This window comes from Pyrus communis, chromosome 4, assembly GCF_041283825.1.
Source record: "Pyrus communis isolate YQ-2024b chromosome 4, ASM4128382v1, whole genome shotgun sequence".
In the NCBI taxonomy this organism is placed as follows: domain Eukaryota; kingdom Viridiplantae; phylum Streptophyta; class Magnoliopsida; order Rosales; family Rosaceae; genus Pyrus; species Pyrus communis.
This window is the reverse complement of record NC_142568.1, coordinates 23,240,850-23,263,747: the sequence shown is the minus strand read 5'-3', so window position 1 is coordinate 23,263,747 and position 22,898 is coordinate 23,240,850. Positions and strand designations below refer to the sequence as shown.

The 22,898-nt window shown below is 36.9% G+C and overlaps 2 protein-coding genes and 3 long non-coding RNA genes across 5 annotated transcripts; 4 read left to right on the top strand and 1 right to left on the bottom strand.

The window, feature by feature from the left end:
• Positions 1 to 2,338: 2,338 nt before the first annotated feature.
• LOC137722283 (small ribosomal subunit protein uS19x) lies at positions 2,339 to 3,973 on the top strand. The gene is made up of 4 exons (XM_068461249.2): positions 2,339 to 2,477; positions 2,600 to 2,748; positions 2,914 to 2,971; positions 3,529 to 3,973. Exons 1-4 carry the CDS (start codon positions 2,475 to 2,477, stop codon positions 3,775 to 3,777), a joined length of 459 nt encoding a protein of 152 aa, XP_068317350.1. The 5' UTR covers positions 2,339 to 2,474; the 3' UTR covers positions 3,778 to 3,973.
• A 109-nt stretch (positions 3,974 to 4,082) lies between these two features.
• WRKY39 (WRKY DNA-binding protein 39) lies at positions 4,083 to 5,644 on the bottom strand. Its single transcript, XM_068461248.2, has 3 exons — positions 4,788 to 5,644; positions 4,483 to 4,608; positions 4,083 to 4,397 (listed from the first exon to the last, which is right to left on the bottom strand). Exons 1-3 carry the CDS (start codon positions 5,507 to 5,509, stop codon positions 4,268 to 4,270), a joined length of 978 nt encoding a protein of 325 aa, XP_068317349.2. The 5' UTR covers positions 5,510 to 5,644; the 3' UTR covers positions 4,083 to 4,267.
• A 3,555-nt stretch (positions 5,645 to 9,199) lies between these two features.
• On the top strand, positions 9,200 to 11,358 carry LOC148697662 (uncharacterized). Its single transcript, XR_015961887.1, has 2 exons — positions 9,200 to 9,483; positions 10,964 to 11,358. It is a non-coding gene; the product is annotated as an uncharacterized LOC148697662 (long non-coding RNA).
• A 2,336-nt stretch (positions 11,359 to 13,694) lies between these two features.
• On the top strand, positions 13,695 to 17,109 carry LOC148697661 (uncharacterized). The gene is made up of 2 exons (XR_015961884.1): positions 13,695 to 14,016; positions 16,769 to 17,109. It is a non-coding gene; the product is annotated as an uncharacterized LOC148697661 (long non-coding RNA).
• Positions 17,110 to 19,005: 1,896 nt separating this feature from the next.
• Positions 19,006 to 21,781, top strand: LOC148697660 (uncharacterized). The gene is made up of 2 exons (XR_015961886.1): positions 19,006 to 19,224; positions 21,484 to 21,781. It is a non-coding gene; the product is annotated as an uncharacterized LOC148697660 (long non-coding RNA).
• The last annotated feature ends 1,117 nt before the right edge of the window (positions 21,782 to 22,898 follow it).

Sequence of the window (22,898 nt, the reverse complement as noted above, 5' to 3'; positions counted from 1 at the left end):
TGATTTATAAGGTGTAGCTTAAAAATAAACAGTTCAAATCATTGAAGTTCGATGTGGTGGGAGCATCACAACTAATCTCCATTTAAAAAAAATGGAAATCCTTTCTCTTAAAGGCATCCAGTGAAAGATTCATAAATGTTTCTTCACATAGCTGTTGGAAATTATATATTATAATATAAAATACTGTAATATATAATCTTAATAATTGAATGAAAAATAGTGTTGACCATATTTCTTAGAAATGTTATGTTATTTAGGTGCATTTCTTTGTCAAATGATGTATACTTATAGATAAAAAGTTACATCTCGTTAACAATAAGTACTTGGGTGCTATATAAACTCATGAAACCATCATCATTAACATGGAAAATTAGAGTTAATTTTTACTCTTGAGAAATAGGGTTTCCCTACTTTGTTTTTATCATTCTTCGTGTGTTAAATTCCGAGTCGTGTCTTGAGAGTATGGAATATATAAAGTTCGGCAGAGTTCGAAGATTGAAGTGCTTTGACTTCCGATTATAGATTGTTGAATCCTAGGAGATGGACGCCTATCGAATTACAAACACAAAAGTAGGGGCGAAATTCTATCTTTAGGACATTGCATTTATGTAAGCCTCAATAGTCAGTTTTTCTAATTTTATCTCTAGTTGTTTATATTAATCTTGTATACTATTGATGTTGTTATTTTATTTATGATTATTATCATTGTGTTATTATCATTGTGTTATTTTCATATTTTTTAATATTGCTCCAACAATAGCAAGATGAAGCTCGCACATCTACTTGTCTTTGGCTTCCCACCCTGGCTCGGTTTTTTTTTTTTAAGCTTTCAGGTGTCGCGCCCCATGTCACTCAAGCAGAACATCAAAATGAACATTGAGAAATTTCTTATATAGCAATGATAGCAGTTGGGCAATTGCATACACTAGATTTAATTGATCCACCAATGTCGTTTTCTTATAATATTATAGGAAAAATTATTTACCAATTTTAAGATAAGAAGTGTGAACACTCCTTATGACACGCAGTGGCAGAGTTTACAACAATTGGATCATGATTTCGATAAAAGAAAAATTATTACCCTATTTTGTTGAGCATTTGTCGGCACTTATTAAAATCTATCAACAACGCTAAAAGCTTGTTATGACATCTATTGATAACTGTTGTGTTCTTCTAGCATCTACTTCTGTCAAGATGTGCCCATGCTAGTAGACTGTCAAGACCTACCTGCCAAAACTTTTTGAGCGAAACATTACGTCGAGAATATGGTGTGCACCATTGGGGTTGCATAGAAGAAAAAGGAGAAGGAAAGACACAAGAAAGAAAGAAGAAAAAAGAAGGAAAGACACAGGAAAGAAAGAAGAATAATGGAGAAGGAAGAAGCAACAATAGGTTGTACTTCAACATTGTTCACTCTCTTTAGTTGGAGTCAAAGATAATTACCAACAAATGTACACGAAATTAAGAAGCTGTTGGAGTCATGAGCAGTCATTGACCCTAAGCTGACTCCGCTACTAATGACACGTTTACTTACTTGGTAGAGTTAGTACGGAATCAACTAGCTAGTCCCTCTGGTAGAAATAATTCCTTACTTTACAGGCATTAGAATGTGGATTTAAGAGCAAGTCTAGTGGAAAGGGCAAGGGTTAGAGGCTAGAAGCTTTATTTGGCCTCTCAAAATGCAATTATTCAAGAAATTGGTTGAGCTAGGCAATTTCCTTAACTACCAAGTCATGCTTTAGATTGGAAATAATCGTTGGTCAGACGCTCTGACAACAACTCAATACGAAGGAGCCAAGTAGGAAGACGAAACAACTATGTGTATAAGGTAAAAATGGAGAAACTTAACAATAAGAAAAAGAAAAGAAAAAAAAAAAAGAGGTTGCTTAGGGTTGCTTTTATAAATAACACTTATGCTGATCGACACTTTTGCTAGAAGTACTTCTATACTCGAAATTTCTATTTTTTCATCAAACCTCGTTAAAAGCACTTTTAACGGTTAGAAATTAGGAAAACTAATAAAAAAGGGTTTGAAAACTTTGAGTTTTAATGATAGGGACAAAATAAAGGGTAAAATGAATAGTATCAGAATTGATATTTTAATGTAAAAATATGATTTTTCGTTAAAATAAACAGGATTATGAGATTTTCATTATAGTTTCGGTAGAAATTCTGCTTTTAAGCTTTTTCAAAAAGCAACCAATTATAACTAAACAATCCCAATAGGCCCAAACTTGATAGGCAAGCCCGGGAGAGGACCAGAACGGACTCTATAGTCTAGTACCCGTGGAGATACGGATACTCGGGGCGGACCCGACTCCTCCAAAGCTCCGGCAAATAACCCGTTAAATCGAGGACATATATAAACCCAACCATAAAAACCCTAATTTCCCCTCTTCCACTGCAACTCTACCAGTCGCCGATTCTCTCTCTCTCCCTCTGCGAATTAGGGTTTCTCTTCGTCTTCAGCAAACATGGTGAGCTCAAACCCTCTTAACATTTCTCAATCAAGCATTTCTATTTTCCAATTTTCTAACTTTTGTGTACGATTTTTCGCGGGAATCAATCTGACTGCTCGCGGCGGTGGTTTGGTTGCCAGGCGGATGTGGAGGCTGATGTTGCGGCGGCAGGAGTCCCGAAGAAGAGGACGTTTAAGAAGTTCAGCTTCAGAGGCGTAGATTTGGATGCGCTTCTCGATATGTCGACTGATGAGCTTGTCAAGCTCTTCCCTGCCAGGGCTCGCAGAAGGTACATACAGATTGTGAATCTACGAATAAATATGTATAAGTACCTGTACTTGTATGTATGTATATATATGTATGTATATATCTATTTATACTTGTTAGTTTGTACAATGGGTTTTGGTTATGCTGAATGCTGTACTGTATCGGTGGGGTGATGAAATGGGTTCAGGTTCCAGAGAGGTTTGAAGAGAAAGCCAATGGCTTTGATCAAGAAGCTTCGCAAAGCTGTAAGAATTCTTATCTTTTCGGCACATGTTTCAGTTTTTTTTTGGATTTTGTCATTAATTTCTTGTTTGGATTATTCGATTAATGTGGTGTTTCGAATCAAGAATTATGCTTTAAATTTGTGATCAGTTAGTTGTCTCAGCTTATGAATCCGGAATAGTTTCTTGCGATGATTGGGAAGTTCATATAGAACTAAGCTAGAAATGAACGAAATCGAAATTCATTTTATCTTGGTTTATATATAGTCTCTTTTGTACTATGAGTGGTGAAGTAGATTAACTTAATTTGTATCAATGGATGCAGGATTCATTATATGTAGACGCCCCAACGAAAATCTCTTATTGTTATTTGATTTGCTATCGGTGCCTTCTTGAGAGTCTTTAAGTAATTCATGTTCTAGGACATATTGCAACAAGTTTAGCATCTGCAATCATTTACTTTTTTCGTTATGAATGTTTGTTCTAACTCTATTGCCTTGCCATGTTTATTTATTTAAGAGCAAACTTATTGCGAGTGTATCTGTGTATTTATTATTGGTTTTCCATGCGTTTTGGAATAGAAAAGGGAGGCTCCACCTGGTGAGAAACCGGAGCCAGTTAGAACTCACCTCAGGAACATGATCATCGTACCTGAAATGATTGGTAGCATCATTGGTGTGTACAACGGCAAGACCTTCAACCAGGTTGAGATCAAGCCTGAGATGATCAGTCATTATCTTGCTGAGTTCTCCATAAGTTACAAGCCTGTCAAGCACGGAAGGCCCGGTATTGGTGCTACTCACTCTTCCAGGTTCATTCCCCTCAAGTGAAGTTTCTACTTCCTCCTTGATCACATGTTCCCTGATATCAGATGTTGAGAGCCTTTTAATTAAGTTATGGATTTGGATTTTCCTTTATCGATATCTTTTGAATGTTTTATCATTCTGTAAACAATGACAATGTTGACCGGCTTGTAGGATTTATCGGATAAAGATTTTCTTTCAATCAAGTTTATTAGTATCTGAATGTGTTTCATGTTGTGATCCTTAAATTGCTGTTGGATCCCTGACTGTACATTCAACGCTTCACCCATCCGGTACATGTCATAGTAGAATTTTGGTTTTGATAACGAGGGTTCGGAAGAATTGAACATTAAAAAAAACACTTTCCATCAACTCAATTTACATTTCACATGAAATACTAGTTAGCCTATGTTTGTTCCGTTTGAAGCTCCATGTTATACAAGAAGTACCAGGATGCACTTCACAGCCAGAACTTTCCTGCAACGGGGTGTCTCTGGCGGTATTCCAAGCCAATGCCTCAGCGGGCGGATTGGGAATGCTTATGCTCGCCTTCGTAGGTGACTATGAGCATAGCAGGGTCTTCAAGGCATCTCTCTACATGTTTCCTCGCAGGACACCCTCTTATGCTGCTACATTTGTAGTATCCCCTACATCAAAACCCTTCATAAGCCAGACTGAAACAACCATAAGAACTACAGAAGCATGTTTGAGCAGCGAAAATAGAATCGTTACCTTGGGTACGGGGAGCCCTTGATCGGCTTCTGCCCGTATTTCCGCCACGAATACTCATCGGGAGGAATGTCTGAAGTCTTGTCACTAATGGCAGGGACCTTAAAAGTTCTTTTCACCCTCAGTTTCCTGTTAACAAAAACAACATTAGTTCAAGCGCTTTGGCTAGAGCGGATCTGCTCCTGCTATTCAACCGAGTTTGAAGCCTCAACCCGCAATTTAGATTAGTTTAAGGTAGAATATCGTTTGTTTCAAAATAGGTAAAAGAACACCCATCTTGAAAGCGATAATTTCAGAATAAAACTCACCTCTTCTTGGGATATTGGCATTTACCACTGCTGCCGCAATTCACACTCCCATTTTCCACCACACCAGTGCACCTACTTTGCTGCTGCGAACTCTGACCGGAAACCCGAGGCACGCCATTGATCAACCGAAAAGAATCTCTGCCGGTGATGACCTCACCGCCGTCGCCTATGCTCAAACATGACATGAACGATCTGGCTGATGTCATGGAGGGGTTGAAGCTAGAGCTAGACCTATCAAATGCAAGGTTTATGCCACTGTCTATCCCAGAAAACACCATTTCACTCTGATATTTCACCTGCTGGGGGTGAAACTGCAATTTTTCTCTCTCTTCCTGGTGCTGCTTCAAAGTTTTTGTTTTGGGAATTTGGAGGGGAAGCTTGAGATTGGCATCCGGAACTGGGTTTCCTAGAAATTTTTTTTCTGCGTGGGGGGTTTTAGGAAAAGTAGGAGGGAGTAACTGGAGGGGTTTTGGTGAAATATCTGAATAATTAGGGCCGTCTGAGAAGATATTTTGAGGGAAAGGTGGTGGGTTTAGGTTTTTCTTCAACTTTCTCACTCTTCCTCTTCCATGGCTGAGGAGAGAGAGAACTCTCTTGAACTTGAACACTGCCACCTCAGTCTCCACCTGCAGGTTTTTCCATGGTTTTGGTTTGCACAAGAGATTGAGAACTCTGTGGCAGCTCCCAACTGCTGCTCTGTTAGCTGCCTCAACCTCCTCCATTCTCTCACTCTCTTTCTCTCTCTCTAAACTCTAAAAAACCTTCTCAAGATCAGATAGTGAAGTACCCAAGAGAAAGAAATAGTTGCGGATTAATGAAAAACTGAAAACGAAATGGTTATTAAACGACAGACAACGTCCTACTAATGAACCTGCTGCATATATCAACTTGCTCCAAGTCCAACTCTTTTCCGTATTAAAAAAGTAAATAGGATGGAAACGGGAAAAAAGTGGGATGAAGAGATTGATTTGGGATGTGATGTGAGGAAAAACCAAGGCTCTCTATAGGAGAAGTGTGAAAGATGAACACAGAAAAAATAAATGATCAAAACGAGTGAAAGAGAAGACTTTTTGCTTTGTCTTTATAAATAAACGAAACATAAATTCAAACACGAGAAGAAAATAAGTTTTTCTCTTTTGAATATATGCCTTCGTAGTTGTTCTCACTTGATTTTTTTATTCTTAAAATCGAACGGTACGTTAAAGTAAAGTTGGTGATCTTAAAGAATGCATTTGTGCAAGTAATCTGGCTAAAACGATCATTTTCGTTTTCAAAATTCAATTGTGAAATGATTATTATTTTTTGTATGTCATTAACCATTTTTTTATTATTTTAACCAATTTTTCAAATAATAAACTATTATAACAAAAAAATTAATCTTTTACTTCTATATAATTAAAGAAAATTTTCAAGACAGGGAGAGAGAGAGTGAGTGCTCTGTTCTTAGCAAAAGGGTAGAGGAGGAGGAATGAGGAGAAAGAGGATCTTCTTTGTGAAGATTTTGAGATTCTTAAATTTTGTTCGTTCATCGTATAACGATCATAAATTATTTTAAATATTTTTATTTAAAATTAAACATGAAATGTACCTGTAAAAAACTGATCGCATAATGTACGATAAAAGAACTCGATTTGAAGATCTCCGGAATTCTCACAAAAAGAATCCGAAAAGGATCCTTGATCGAGGAGGAGGAGGAGAAAGTAAACAAAAGTGAGACCCACTACGCGACCAAGATTTTCACTGTTTTAAATTTACTGTAGGTCAGAAAAATTTACCGAAAGTACACCACTGAGTACTGCTGCTACCCAGATGTCCTGTCTGATTGTCTTGCTTGCTGCACTATGTACCGTAGCCACTGCATAGTGTAAGGCATGCAGCGATGTCCACAGACGTGGGCATATGATGCGTTTGGCGATAATGGGGTGCGTAGGTGCCCCATTGTTGAGCTGCCGTAAATTTGTGACACGAGAGATTCTATTTTGCAACTATTTTATCACGATTATGAGGTAAAGTTTTTATTGGACATGTGGTTTATGTTTTAAACACACGGATTTATCAGGTTGTGAGAGAGAATCTCTCTACACGAGTAGAGGACTTTCTTTATTGGGTTGTGATCCCCATAAGATATGAAAACTTTGACAAGTTTGTTACACGAAACCAACTCTCACATTATATGAGATTAGTGCGAACTTAGTCAAACTAGAGAGCTCTCACAAATGACATGATTATGATGCCTTTACACAAGATTTTCTCTACTCATCTGCATGTATGATAGTGACACCACCCGCCATACCTATAAATTTCTCCTTGTATTCTTTAGCCATTTTCGCAACACTTTTATTTTATTTTATTTTATTTTATCTAGTTTTCAAGGAAATTCGTTGAATAAAAATTTATAAGGATGTCATATATTAAAGAAATTATCGACCAAATACTAACGACACATCAATACAATTATCAGAAGTGATTATTTCAGCGATTGAGATTTTTCATATCAAACAATATTTCACATATCTAATTGATAAACTTAGAGATGACCATTTAGTGCTTAAGGTAGTGGCAAATGATTGAAATCCAGTTAGGGTTAGGTAATGATCTTGTGTTCAATTTGTGATAATTGTTCAAGTAAGTTCTAGCACATTTAAGAAACTCACAACCACAAAACATTGATTAATTGCCTTAGTTAACAGGTGTTGTTAATCAATTGGACAAGTGAAATGCTTTATTTATTGAGTTAGGCAAATGATCACTTCCCTAGTAAATTATTGGTGACCCAAAAGTCGCACACCTTTTAGAATTTTTAAGTGGATATTTAAGGAGATGGTTTTTGAAACGACATTAGTAGAGGAAGAATTATGTCATCTTGCACTAATCTCTGATAAGATGGATTAATAAATTGTAATAATTACCACAGGAAGTCTTTCATGATGAAAAGCAAGTTTATCATCTTGTCTTAGTGGAGTATAGTTGAAAGTCGCATGTATAGATTATCAAATAAAATAGGGAATTTTGCAAGGGAAGTGTTATTGGCACTCCAAAAATCTCATTCTACACTCCTCACAAGTGTATTTTTCTTTCCTAATATAGAAAGTTTGGAGTGTAGAATGAGATTTTTGGAGTGCAAATAACAATTCTCTTTTGCAAAGGGAGTTTTAACGAAAAACCCATAGTACTGTTCACTTTAAAGAAAAACCACATTTTTACACTAAAAAGTCAATCTTAGTACTATTCACTTTATCCTTTATTTTGTCCTTATCATTAAAACTCAAAGTTTTCAAGTCATTTTTATTAGTTTTCCTTTTTGCAAAAGTACTGTCTGGACTTGCAAGCATGTACATCAATATTGTCTAAACTTTTAATTTTTATCACCTGGACTCTCTTAACTTTTGGAATTTACTACCTACGTTACTTTCCATTTGTTCTACTATTAAAACATGTACACGCCTTCTCGTGAAGGGCTATTTTTGTTAATTCACTTTCTAGGGGACGCTGAAGTCAATATGTACAAAGGCCAAAGACTTTTTATTTTTTATTTTTATTCTTTATTTTTAGCGACCGCTGAAGTCAGATCATGAAGAGAAAGGAAGAAGTTGATTTGGGGTCTGATTTTGGCAAGGGTTGTGTGAAGAATTGAAGTCAAAATTACACAAAAATCTAGTCCTTCATTTACAGAGAGTTTTCAAGATATTTTTTTTAGCTCAACAAGTAGGTGTATAGTTCACCTTAATTCATTCAAATAATAGTTTTTCAAACTCTTATAGAGAATTGGGGCTGTACAAACCCTCAAATTTTGGTGCGATATTGATTTAGGCAGTATTACCAACTTGAATATAGCCAGACTCATGAAGTGAATTGACGAAAATATTCCTACATATAGCATGTTTTAACGACAAAATAGATGGTTTTACGTGGTAGACTTCAACTATTAAGAAAGTCTAGGTGATAAAAAACAAAAATTAAAAGTTCAGGTGGTATTATCACGCATACTTGCAAGGTCAGATGGTATTTGTGCAAAAAAAACTCCATAAAATCAATTTGACAATCAATCAAACAACCTTTTTTTTTTTTTTTTTTTTTTTTTTTCAATGATACGTTTATAATAAAATAATATAAGAATGAATAGTATTGAACTTGTCGTCAACGAAACCTCCCTTCTTGTCTGAAAAAAATAAAATAAAAGAAGAAGGTGAATAAGAATAGCCAACAGGATTCTCTCCGGATCATTTTGGTAAGAATCTTGAGAATCCGTGAATCGTGTTTGTTAATCGTACATTGTACGGTTAGTTTTTGTCAAGTACTGTTTATGTTTATTTTTAAATAAAAATATTTAAAATAATTTTTAATTGTACGATATACAATAAACGAACACGATTCACGAATTTCTTAGATTCTCACAAAGAGAATCCCACGAAGATCCAGACTCTTAAACTAGCGGGTCTGCAAACATGAGATAGGCCCATAAGCGAGTACAATCGTCCGTCGGGCCACAGAAAAACCCGGTTTCTCCTTCTCGTTCTTTTCCCTCTCTGCTCCAGAACTTTTAACGACCAAAATGTCGACGTGCAACGGATCCCTGCGATCGTCGCGGAACCGAATCAGACGAATCAAAGCGACGACGACCCTTTATCGCATGGATCACAACGATTGGTGGCGCGGAAGCGATTAAATCTTTCGTTAATTGAACGGAAACATCCTGGTAAAACCCTAATCTATATTTTGTGAAATTTGGATTTCTAAACTATTTGATAATTTAATTCTATTTAGTTAAATAAATGGCTAATTAAAAATTCAGTTTTGATTGATTGCAAATGCAATTGTATGTATTTCTTGGAAACCAGGCTGGATAGGGATTATATATGCGAAGCAAATAAATGGCTAGTTAGATGATAATTTCATGCAATTTATCTGTGTTTTTTGCTCCTAATTATAGTAGGATAAAGAGGGTCACTAAATGTGCGGGAATAAATTGGTATCGAACTCTCCATCCACAAGATTCGGACCAAGACCTACTGACTTACCGTGAAAAAGAATACTACTAGACCATCATCATAGTAAATTAGAACTGAAGGTTTGGATCACTGTTTCAAGTTCATCGATAAGTACCACACGAAAATATTCACATGTTAATGGAGTTTCAAAGTGTTTTATCGAATAGTTTGAAGATTGGTATGTATCATCATGAATGCTGTAATAATGTATATGATAAAATGACACAAGCATTGGTAATGCATCTAGGGAAACATGAATTTCATACTGTCATGGCGACCCGTATTTGGTGTCTGTTTTAAGTTCTGCAGATGATTAAGCCTTTACATTTTAGGAGCATGTTCTTTCTGTTTTTGGTGGGTTCTTATGAGGAAAATGAACTTCATCACGTCTCCATGTTTTATTTAGGACTTAAACATCAATTTCCGTGTAAGTTTGCATCTCATTGTTTGCAAGTGCATATTGAGATTTCGTCATTCAGTTTGGTTGTATTTGGCAAGGTATGCAAATCGGTCAAATATTCGGTGCCATAACTTATTTATAGCTTGTGGGGTTCTATTCACTTGTGTTCTGGCCCCCTCCAATGCTCATGTATCCCAGACTCCTGGTGCTCTGCGTGAATCAGAGTTAAGTGCGTTACAATTTAGCCTGGTCTTTTCTGTTTCCTGCTGTTCAGGAATTTTGTCCCTTGTATTGTGCAATAATTTCTTTTCTCAAAAAAATTGTGAGTCAAGTTTTGAATTTATGTTCATTGTTAGTTTTATCTTCGCCCCACTTAGTGGGAAAAGGCTTTGTTGTTATTGTTGTTGTTGGTAGTTTTAACTTTGCTGTTGTCGGAGCAGTTATGCAGTATCTGTTTTGGTTCCTCGTATAGTCTACTTTCAGTGGAGTAAGTAGTCGGAAACTGGCTACATGCTTTTCTAGGTTTGGAACCCTAGTCCTTTCAGAATGCTAAGCTGAAAATAAATTTCAACTGGTTTTGACCGGTGATATTTGGTAATGCATGTCATAGCTCTCATCTTGTTTTCGTTTTATGCAGTGATTTTCGTAATGTGCTGGAAATGTTTTACGTCGCGTCTTTCCGATTGCAAGTGTTGTTTGGAATATCTTGTTGTTATAAAAGTCGATTTGTGAGCTTGAGCTTTATTTGGAGAGACGCTTAATGGAACTTTGGTTGGGTGAATGTGCAGGCTTCAATGTGTCTCAATGGCTAATCGATATCTGGTTTGTGAGTCTCAATCGTCGAGGCATAATCATCCGAAGCGATCAAGACCTGCCAAGGAAATCGTTACCAAATTTCATTTAAAATGGTTGTAATAAAACTTTGAACGTACGATAACCAATTAGGAAGCCAAATCACCAGTAAGGCACATGAAGCCTTCGAAGAGGTTCCTAAAATTAGGTTATTTGGACGAAAACCATCACATGGATGGTTTCGTTCAAAAAACAAAATATTACCCGAACGGGGAGGGAAGGAAAGAATTTAATTTTTTAAGGACCTTTAGCGGCGACCTTTAAATCGCCATATAATATAGATTTAGCGGCGACAAGTGACGAATTTATTGTCGCAAAAGGTCATTTAACATGTTTAATACCTAAAAGTCGTCACTAAAAGTAGTAAAGTCGCCACTAAAACTAAAAAACCGTTGCAATAGGTTCAAAATCGTCATTTTAGCCTCAGACTCGCCAACTTTCTACTGATTCAAGTCTTTTAGCTGCAGTTTTCTGCTCAATATTTATCTTCCTTCAATTAAATACTAGAGGCAATTGAAGTAAGCCATGAAAAAAGTATTTAAGTCTCATTTTCTTGATGTTATATCCGCAATCCAATTAGAAAGTAATGAAATAGCTTGTAAAGTATGTTTGTTTGCTAATGCTAGTGTGAATTATGACATTTTTTTTTCCAGTTTATTTTATGCAAAATGCAAGATGTCAGCAGCCGAATAATATCAAGTTAATTCTTAAGTTTAATTTTAGTTTTGGAGTAGCTCTCGTAATAAGAATCCGCAAAGCCTTCTCACATAGCGCGGCGTATATCTACAAAGTCAAGCAAAGCAATCATAAACAGTTCACACAACTAAAACATACACACACACACACACACACACACACACGCAGAGTATGTACACACCTGCAGACATGGACGGAGATGGCTTAGGCTCAGCGGGGGCGGATGCCCCCACTTAATTATTTTTTGCTTAAAAAATTTTCTTTTACTTGCTTGTGATATTAGTATTAACTCTTTTATGCACTATTGCCATCGTTGGAAGAACATATTCAGTCGTAAAATTTCTGTTGAGAAATTGGATGGAAGATCAATGGATAAATGATAACATGATTATTTTTTTTATAGAGAGAGATTTGATGGTATTAGTAATGACATTGTCATTCAACGTTTGAAAACATAAAATACATCGAGAGATATTGTAATAAGTTGTATAAAAAACCTTATGGATTAATGTATAATTGTTTTGTTGAGTATATTCTTGAACTTTTTAATTTGTGACTTTATTATTTGAGGATGTCCCTATTCATGCAGACCTCTAACTTCGTCCTTGCTTGCAGAAGTGAGTTTGAATGTTTATTATGGGGGTGATGGAATCCTTAATACGAGCTTGAGCCATAGCAAGCACAAGCATGCCCATCAAAGTCACAGCCCTAAAAACACCGGCATCCATGTGGCGCTCATCTTTCGTTGATTTTCGCTTTGAACTCTCGTTGATTCTCGAAGTTTGATGGTGGAGGCAGTGTAGCCAAAGCTACAGTTTTATAAGAAGATCCTGTTACAATCTATAATGGCAATCCCAACAATTTCAAAGATGATTGTGTTGAATAATTTTAAAAGTCCTATATGTCGGCTAAACAAATCATCATTCCAAATTTAATTGGATCAACGTTGTTTGCTGTGCTGAGAGCCGAGGAGTTCTCTCCGGAGAAATCTTCACCCGAACAAACGCGCTTTGTGATAAAGTCTTCTGTCTATAGGTTTGCACATGTGATCAAGTTGATCGCACTATCAGTGTAATTGGTGCTGAACTATTAGTCATCTCTTTGAAATCTTTATAGCTAATAAAATAGGGAGCATAAATGGAAGTGACACATGCATGAACATTATATATGTAGTGTTCAACTAAAGCAAACATGCCATTAGTTTTCATTGTTGTTGGGATGACCGTTTCACAAGCCTGCACTTTCTGCCAAATATGAATGTCAAAACGGTATTTTATTAGGATCTAACTTGAGATCTCTTCCTTACAAGTAAAGAGAAATGTTACTAAATTGTAGTACTAATTAGCTCTAGCAATCCTTTTCAAGTTCAATAAGATTGAAAGTTTTAGAATGGGCCTCTCAGAGTTTTCAAAGTCCTTCAAGTGAAAGAGAATTTAGGAGAATATTAACATTATTCTCGCTTACCTTTTCATTTCAACATTTTCACTTTTACTTATCAATTTGTCAACGATAAATTAGAGAGTTCAATGTAGTGCGTGGCTTTCAGATCAAACTGAACCCACCCGCCCAAGACACTCTTCCTACCTCCCTTTGATTTACAATGACATTCTACTATAGGGCAGGAGAAAATAATATTCCAAGGGGATGAGGAATTAGGCTAGGCCGCACAATATGAGGGGCAATCATTGACTAGGTATCAGACTCAACTCAGTCTTCACAATCCAAGAGAGTCGAACTAGTGAAGAAGAATAACTAATAAAACTCAACTCACTCGGGAATTAAGACCAACCTAGTTCCCGTATAGCTTCGTCACTGTTTCTAACCTAGACCACCTAGATTCCTACATAGCTCCGGCTCCACCATTTTCATTTTCATTTTCATTTTCATTTTGAGGACTTGAAATCGATTTTCCCTCCCTTAATATCGCTCGTATTAAAATAAAAAAGAAATAAAACAAAATATACACAAAATGAAGATGAAAGTGATTTAGAATAGTGGGTCCAAAGTGTAAACACAAAATGGGCTCATAAGCAAATACAATCGCCGGTCGGGCCACAAGAAAATCCAGTTTCTCTCCTCCTCGTTCTTTCGCCTTTCCACTTCACAGCTTTTGAAGACCAAAACGACGACGTGCAATGTACCCCTGCGATCGTGGCCGAATCGATTCAGAGGAATCAGAACAACGACGACCTTACTAGTCCCATCATCGTCGGCTAGTCACATTGATCGCATCCCCAACGATTCGTGGCGTGGAAGCGATTTGATCGTTCGTTAATCGCATAGATTAATCCTGGTAAAAACCCTAAAACTTAATCTTATTAGCAATATTTGTGAATTTGGATGCAAATTAGTTGGTAGTTAATTCAATTTAGTTAAATAAATGGCTAATTCAATTCAACTTTGATTGATTGCAAATGCAATTGTATCTATTTCTTGTAAAGCAGTTCATGCCGGATAGGGATTATTTATCAGAATTCAAATAATTGGCTAATTAGATGATAATTTAGTGGAATTTATCTGTGTTTTTGCACCTAAGTATAGTAGGATACATCAAGGTAGGGTTGCAAATTAGAACAGAAATACTTCGAAGTGAAATGTTGGTCCCTAGTGATTGGGCGGCTCTAAATTCCGAGCAGGTCGAAAAGAGGGAAACACCTAAGACTCGATGCAATAATTGGAATTTGATTTTTGAGACCTCTCCTGTTGATGCATAAAATCGAGTGGATAGTGAATCTACGTAAAGAGTGATGTGAGGACCTACGTGGGGGCGCTTATGTCAAAGGTAGATGGACAAAAAAACCTGCAAGGAAGATAGAGTAAGTACCGAAGGGCACCGGTGTGGTGCTGGCCTAAGAGTCCTCTGATGCTTAAGTTAGCAAAGTATGTCTACGGTGCCAAGGGAGTGAGTATAGTGGTAATATAGTGTTGAACAGTAAATGTGATTAACCCTTTGAATGGAGTAGAAGTTACCTTTTTATAGAGGCAAAGTTGTAGAAGATTTTTTGACTTTGGCCAATGTGGGATTGAATGTATTTAATGTGGTGTTGTCGCATCATGATTGGCCTCCAAGTTGGAGAGAAATCTCTCATTAATCATGGGAATAGCCACGTGTCGTGGCTCTCACTTGTTGTGAGGTCGATTCGTGCGCTTTGGCACCTTTACTGAAGCAGGGATCCTTTGGAGGGTTACCGAGGCTTCCTAGTTGACCGGTACTCGGTGGTTTTGAGGTCGATATAATATGGTACAAACATCTCCAATCCTGATTTCTTTTAAAGATTGAATCACCGTTTACAATTTCGTCTGTAAGTACATACCACCGAAAAATATTGAAATGTTAATGCAGTTTCAAAGTGTTTGATCCAACAAGTTATTCTTTATCGAATAGTTTGAAGATTGGTATCTCATTTACTTCGTAATTGGTTTTAGATGAACATTTGGTCTATTTGGTTTGTTTCGTCCACTAGTCTGAGAAGAAGTATATAGCATCACTGTATCGGTATGAATGGCATAAAAATCTATATCCTAAAATGACAAAAGCACTGGTAATGCACCTAGGGAAACATGAACATCGAATTCATAATGGCCCCGTGACTCGAATTTGGCATCTGTTTTAAGTTCTGCTGATGTTTAATCCCCTTACATTTCTGGAGTTTTTTTCTTTCTGTTTTGGGTTGTTTCTTATGAGGCAAATGGGCTTCATCATGTCATCCATGTTTTATTTAGGACTTAAACACCAAGTTTTGTCCGAGTTTGCATCTCATTGCTTCCAAGTGCTTATTGAGATTTCTCCAATCAGTTTCGATGTATTTGGTAAGATAAGGAAATCAGTCAAATATGGTGTGACATGTCTTATTTATATCTTTTGGGGCTCTGAAATCAGTCGAATATGGCGTGACATGTCTTATTTAAACCTTTTGGGGCTCTGTTCACTTGGTGTCTGGTTCCCTTTAATTCAATTTAGGTAAATAAATGGCTAATTAAATTCAGTTTTGATTGATTGCAAATGCAATTGCATGTATTTCTTTGAAGCCAGTTCATCCTGGATAGGGATTTATATATGCGAAGCAAATAAATGGCCAATTAGATGATAATTTCATGCAATGTATCTGTGTTTTTTGCTCCTAATTATAGTAGGATACAAAGGGGTCGTTAAATGTGCGGGAATAAATTGGTATCAAACTCTCCATTCACGAGATTCGAACCAAAACTTACGACTTACAAGTGAAAAAGAATACTACTTGACTAGGTGGGGAAGTGGGAAGTGAAATGTTGGTCCCCATGTAATATTTGGTAATGCTTGTCAATGCTATCATCTTGTTTTCTGTCTATGCAGTGATTTTAGTAAAGTCCTAGAATTTTTTTGGGTAATTCTATTAACACCCCACAATCTTATGAATACACCCCATAATATATTTTTTCAGTTAAATTTTCGTTTATACCCTGACGAATTAAGTTCTGAAGTCGAAAATAAACCCCATCCACCCCCTTATGCCGGCTGCCAACCAATAGTGTCTGGGCAAAAAATCCCAGCCACTCGCCATGCTCTTTCTCTCCATATATATATATATATATATATATCCAATCGCCAGCCACTTGCCAGTAGGTAATTGGGAATTGGGCTGTGTGAATCAAGAGTGTTGGTCAATTCTCGGTCTGTTAGAGAGTCGGTCTTGGTTGCCAACTTCCGCGACGTGGGGGGTTTTTGGCTGTGCTGATATCGATGACGAATACCTTTTATATGGGTGGCCCGTGGCTGTGGAGCTAGCTTTTTTGCCGTCATTTGTTTATGGGGATGGGGTGGCTTCTGAAAAATGGAGTACAAAGTTGGAATTTTAGAGGCACATTTTAAATGTGGGGTGTATTCATAAGGATGTGGAGCGTTAATAAAACAACCCATTTTTTTAACGTAGTTTCTTTCTTTATGACGGCAAGTGTTGGTTTGAGAAAACGAAAGCTGTTATTTTATTTTTATAAAAGTTGATCTGTGAGCTTTCAGTTTTATTTGGAGAGATGCTTAATGGAACTTTGGTTGGGTGAATATGCAGGCTTCAATGTATCACAGTCGCAGATCAATATCCGGTTTATGAGCCTCAATCGTCCAGGCATAATCATCCGAAGCGATCAAGACCTGCCATGGAAATCGTTACCAAATTTCGTTTGAAATACCTGTAATAAAACTTTGAACGTACGATAACAAATTAGGAAGCCAAATCACCAGTAAGGCACATGGAGCCTTCAAAGAGGTTCCAAAAATTAGGTTATTTGGACGAAAACCATCACCTGAATGGTTTTGTCCAAAATCCAAAATATTACCAGAACGGGGAGGAAAGGGAAATAATTTTATTTTTGGTGGACCTTTAGCGGCGGCCTTTTGATCGCAGTATAATATAGTTTTTGCGGCAAAAAGTGATGAATTTATTGTCACCAAAAGTCATTTAACGTTTTTAGACCTAAAAATGGTCACTAAAAAAGGTAAAGTCGCCGCTAAAACTAGAAAATCGCTGCAATAGATTCAAAGTCGTCATTTTAGACTCAGACTCGCCAACTTTCTACTTTTTCAAGTGTTTTTGCTTCCGTTTTCTGCTCGATGTTTATCTTCCTTCCATTAAATACTAGAGGCGATTTAGTAAACCTTGAAAGAAGAGTTTATGTCTCATTTTCTTGAAGTTAGACCCACAACCAAATTCGAAAGTCATGAAATAGCTTATAAAGTAAGTATGTTTACTAATGCTAGTGTGAATTATGACATTCCTGTCCGGTGTATTTTCTGCATGCCCATCAAAGACGCATCCCTAACAACACCGGCATCCATGTACCGCTCCTCCTTCATTGATTTTCCCTTTAAACTTTCGTTGATTGGTCGAAGTTTCCATACATGGCAATCCAACAATTCTAACATGAATGTGTTGAATAACATAAAAAGTCTCATACCGGCTAAAACAAATCACCAATTCAAATTTAACTGCATCAACGCGATTTGTGATAAAGTTCCATGCCTATAGTTTTGCACATGTAATCAAGTTGATGCAGTATCGGTGTGGTTAATGATGAATTATTAATCCATCTCCTTGAAATCTTTGTAGCTAATTAAATGGAACATAAATGAAAGTCATACGCATGAACATTACATATTTAGTCTTCAACTAAAGCAAACATGCCACTGGTTTTCATTGTTGTTGGGATGACCGTTTCACAACCTTCACTCTCTACTTCGCAGATGTGGTTTTCCATGAAATAAATTAAAAAGGAAAAATTGGCCAAATAGTCAAAGATAGAATTGTTATTGTTGAATTGATCGAAATCAAAATATTGATGACATAAATCAAATGCCAATGATAAAGCGATTTATTTGGAGGGTGATTGTGCTAGGCCACACAAAGGGTCAACCACTAACTAGGTATCGAATTCAATACAAATATAATACATCCAAGAGGTTCTAACTTCAAACATCCCCCTTACAAATAAAGAGAAATGTCACTAAATTGTAGTACTAATTAGTTCTTACAAGTTTTCAAGTTCTATAAGATTGAAAATTTAAGAATGGCCCTTTGAAAGTCCTTTTAAGTGAATTTTTTTAGAAGAATGCTAGCAGCCTTCTCACTGACCCACTCACACGAGACACATTCTTCCTTTTGTCCTTTGTTTTACAACGATATTTTACTCTAGGGGAGGAGAAAATTATATTCCAAGGGGATGAGGAATTAGGCTAGACCACACAATATGGGTTGCAATCATGAACTAGGTATCAAACTCAAAACAAAAATAATACGTCCTCACAATCCAAGAGAGTCGAAATAGTGGAGAAGAATATCATTAGATCATAATACTAGTTGGTTTAATATACACTACAAAAAAATCACTAATAAAATTCAACCCACAAAGGAATCGAGGCCAACTTGGTTCTTGTATGGCTGCGTCAATGTTTCAAGTTTGGACCACCCAGGTTCCTACATAGCTTAGGCTCTGCCATTTTCATTTTCATTTTCATTTTAAGGACTTGAAATCGGTTTTCTCTTTTCTACTATCGCTCGTATTAAAACAAAAAGAAAAATAACCACTTAATACTACGATCTAGTGATATTCCTCTTCACTTGTAAGTGAAAAGTCTTAAGTTTGATTATCGCCAAAGGTAAATTTGAATCACATTATTGCTAACCTATTGTGAGACTAAGTCCAACCCCCATTCCTTTTAGTGTAGATAATATCGATTGTTAAAAAAAAAATGAAAAATACAATGAGAAGATGAAAGTAATTTAGAATAGTGGGTCCAAAGTCCAAAGTGCAAACATGAAATGGGCCCATAATTGAATACAATCGTCCGTCTTCCACTTCACAGCTTCTGACGACAAAAACCGACGACGTTCAGCGGACACCTGCAGTCGTGGCCGAACCGATTCAGAGGAATCAAAACAACGACGACCCTTGATCGCATCGATTAGATTACAACGATTCGTGGCGTGGAAGCGATTTAATCGTTCGTTAATCGCATGGAAAAATCCTGGTAAAACCCTAAAACTTATTTTTTATTAGCAATATCTGTGAAATTTGGATTGCAAATTAGTTGGTAAGTTAATTCAATTTACGGATAATCAAGTTCAACTCTGATTGATTGCAAATGCAGTTGTATGTATTTCTTGTAAATCAGTTCATGCTGGATAGGGATTATTCATAAGAAGCAAATAAATGGCTAATTAGATGATAATTTAGTGGAATCCATCTGTATTTTTGCACTAATTATAGTAGGATACAACAAGTTAGGGTTCTAAATTAGAACAGAAATAATGCTAATTGACATGTTGGTCCCTGGTGTTTCGGCGACTCTAAATTCCTAGCAGGTCGAAAAGAGGGGAACACCTAAGACCCCTATGTAATAATTGGAGTTCGATTTTTGCCCCTGTTGATGCACAAAATCGAGTGGACCTTGAATCAACGTAAAGACTAACGAGTGATGTGAGGACTTCGTGAGGGCGCTTTGGTCAAAGGTAGACTGACAAAGCTACCTGCAAGGAAGATAGAGTAAGTATCAAAGGGCACCGGTGTGGTACCGGCCTAAGAGCCTCCAATGCTTAAGTTAGCAAAGTAAGTTTAGGTTGCTGCGTGGGTGAGTTTAGTGGTACTATAGTGTTGAATAGTAAATGTGATTAACCCTTTGAATGGAGTAGAGGCTACCTTTTTATAGAGGCAAAGTTGGAGAAGATTTCTTGACTTTGGCCAATGTGGGATTGAATGTATTTAATGTGGTGTTGCCACTTGTTGCATCATGATTGACTCCAACTTGGAGAGAAATCTCCCATTAGTTATGGGAATAGCCCCGTGTCTTGGCTCTCACTTGTTATGAGGTTGATTCGTGCGCTTAGACACCCTTGCTGAAGCGGGGATCCTTCGGATGGTTACCGAGGCTTCCTAGTTGATCTGTACTTGGCGGTTTCGAGGTCGATATAACATATACAAGCATCCCCAATTCTGCATTCCTTTTAAAGTTCGAATCACCATTTTCAATTTTGTCTGTTAAGTGCGCACTACAGGAAAATATTCACATGTTAAGCAGTTTCAAAGTGTTTGATCGATCAAGTCATTCCTTATTGAATAGTTTGAAGATTGGTATCTCATTTACTTTGTAATTGGTTTTAAATGTACTTTTCATGTATTTGGTTTCTTTCGTTCACTAGTCTGAGGCGAAGTATATAGCATCACTGTATCAGTATGAATGGCGTAAAAATCTATATCCTAAGATGACAAAAGCACTGGTAATGCACCTAGGGAAACATGAAAGTTGAATTCATAATGGCCTCGTTACCCGAATTTGGCATCTGTTTAAGTTCTGCTGATGTTTAAGCCTTTACATTTCAGGAGCTTTTTCTTTCGGTTTTCGGTTAGTTCTTATGAGGCAAATGAGCTTCATCATGTAATCCATGTTTATTTAGGACTTAAAAATCAATTTTTGTCCAATTTTGCATCTAATTATTTGCAAGTGCGTTCTCCATTCAGTTTGGTTGTATTTGGCAAGACAAGGAAACCAGTTGAAATATGGCTTGACATGTCTTATTTATACATTTTGGGGCTCTGTTCACTTGGAGTCTGGTGCCCTTTGATGGTCATATATCCTAGATTCCTGGTGCTTTGTGTGACTCAGAGAGTTACATTTGACTCGGGTCTGTTCTGTTTCCTGCTATTCGTAAATTACTAAATTTCATCCCTAGTATTTGCGCAATAATTTCTTTTCTCCAAAAAAAAAAAAAAAGGGTGCAATAATCTCCTGTTTAATGCAGTGTCAGTGAATTTGATGTTTATTTGTGAGTTAAAACACTTAATTTCTGTTTCTTATTAGTTGTATTTTGGCTGTTGGTGGAGCAGTTATGCAGTAGCATTTTTTTACCGGGTAGTCTACTAAGTTCTGTACGGTTCTCTGAACTCAGTCTTTGAATTTAACCTCGTCCACTTTCTGTGGAATCAGTTGGAAACTGGTTGCATGCTTATGTGGGTTTGGAACCCTAGTCCTTCGAGAATGCTAACCTGAAAGTAAATTCTAACTGGCTTTAATCGGAGATATTTGGTAATACATGTCATTGTTCCTTTCACATCTTGTTGTTGGTTTCTGCAGTGATTTTCTTATTGTCCTTGAAAAGTTTTACGTAGTTTCTTTCCGACTACGAGTGTTTGGAAACGATAGCTGTTATTTTGTATCTATAAAAGTTGATTTGTGAGTTTAGGTTTGTTTTCGAGAGATGCTTAATGGAACTTTGGTTTTGTGAATATGCAGGCGTCAATGTATCACAGTCGCAGATCAATATCCGGTTTATGAGTCTCAATCGTCCAGGCATAACCATCCGAAGCGATCGAGACCTGCCATGGAAATCGTTACCACATTTCGTGTAAAATGGTTGTAATAAAACTTCGAATCGTATGATAACGAATTAGAAAGCCAAATCACCAGTAAGGCACATGGAGCCTTCAAAGAGGTTCCTAAAATTAGGTTATTTGGACGAAAACCATCACCTGAATGGTTTCGTTCAAAAAACAAAATATTAAGTGAACGGTGGGGGAAGGAAATTTTTTTATTTTTGGTGGACCTTTAGCGGCGATCTTCCGATCGCCATATAATATAGTTTTTGCGGCGAAGAATGACGACTTTGTTGTCGCAAAAAGTCACATAACATTTGTTAGACTTAAAAATGGCCACTAAAAGTTGTAAAGTGGCCGCTAAAACCAGAAAACCGCCGCAATAGACACAAAATCGTCATTTTAGCCTCAGACTCACCAACTTTCTACTGTTTCAAGTGTTTTTGCTTCCGTTTTCTGCTCGATATTTATCTTCCTTCCATTAAATATTAGAGGGGATTTAGCAAACCTTGAAAGAAGTATTTACGTCTCCTTTTCTTGGAAGTTATAACCACAACCAAATTAGAAAGTCAAAAAGTAGCTTCTAAAGTATGTTTCTTTGCAACTAATGCTAGTGCAACTTATGAGATTTTTTTTCCATTTCATTTTCTGCAGAATGCACGATGTTGCAGCCAAATATTATCCAGTTAATGCTTAAGATTAACTTTACACTTGGAGTAGCTCTCGCAACAAGACTCCGCAACGCCTTCCCCCATTGCGCGGCGTATATCTACCAAGTCGAGCAAAGCAGTATATATATAATTGCAGAAGTAAGTTTGAATGTATATTTGTAGGGGTGATGGAATCATTAATACGAGATTGAGCTATGGCAAGCACAAGCATGCCCATCAAAGACACAGCCCTAGAGCCCTAAAAACACCGGCATCCATATAGCGCTCATATGTCGTCGATTTTCGCTTTGAATTCTCGTTGATTCTCGAAGTTTGATGGCGGAGGAAGTGTAGTTAACACTACAGTTTGTAGGGCAACCGTGTTGTCATCTATAATGGTAATCCCAACAATTTCTAAGATGATTGTGCTGAATAACGGAAAAAGTCTCATATCGGGCTAGAACAAATCACCATTCCAATTTTAATTGCATCAACGCATTTTGTGATAAAGTCTCACGTCTATATATATGCACATGTGGTTAAGTTGACGACAATATCAGTGTGATTAGTGACGAACTATTGGTCTATCTCTTTGAAATCATTCAAGCTATTGAAATGGAGCATAAATGAAAAGTGTACATGCACACAACCTTCAACATTCTCAGATGTGCTTTCCATAAAAATA

Excerpts from the sequence above, each read along its gene's own strand:
- WRKY39 (XM_068461248.2), bottom strand. The coding sequence starts at position 5,509 with ATGGAGGAGGTTGAGGCAGCTAACAGAGCAGCAGTTGGGAGCTGCCAC. Across the intron at positions 4,609-4,787 it reads TGCCAATATCCCAAGAAGAG|GAAACTGAGGGTGAAAAGAA; the intron begins GTGAGTTTTATT and ends TTTTGTTAACAG. Across the intron at positions 4,398-4,482 it reads AAGGGCTCCCCGTACCCAAG|GGGATACTACAAATGTAGCA; the intron begins GTAACGATTCTA and ends GTTTTGATGTAG.
- LOC137722283 (XM_068461249.2), top strand. Across the intron at positions 2,749-2,913 it reads CCTGCCAGGGCTCGCAGAAG|GTTCCAGAGAGGTTTGAAGA; the intron begins GTACATACAGAT and ends AAATGGGTTCAG. Across the intron at positions 2,972-3,528 it reads TCAAGAAGCTTCGCAAAGCT|AAAAGGGAGGCTCCACCTGG; the intron begins GTAAGAATTCTT and ends GTTTTGGAATAG.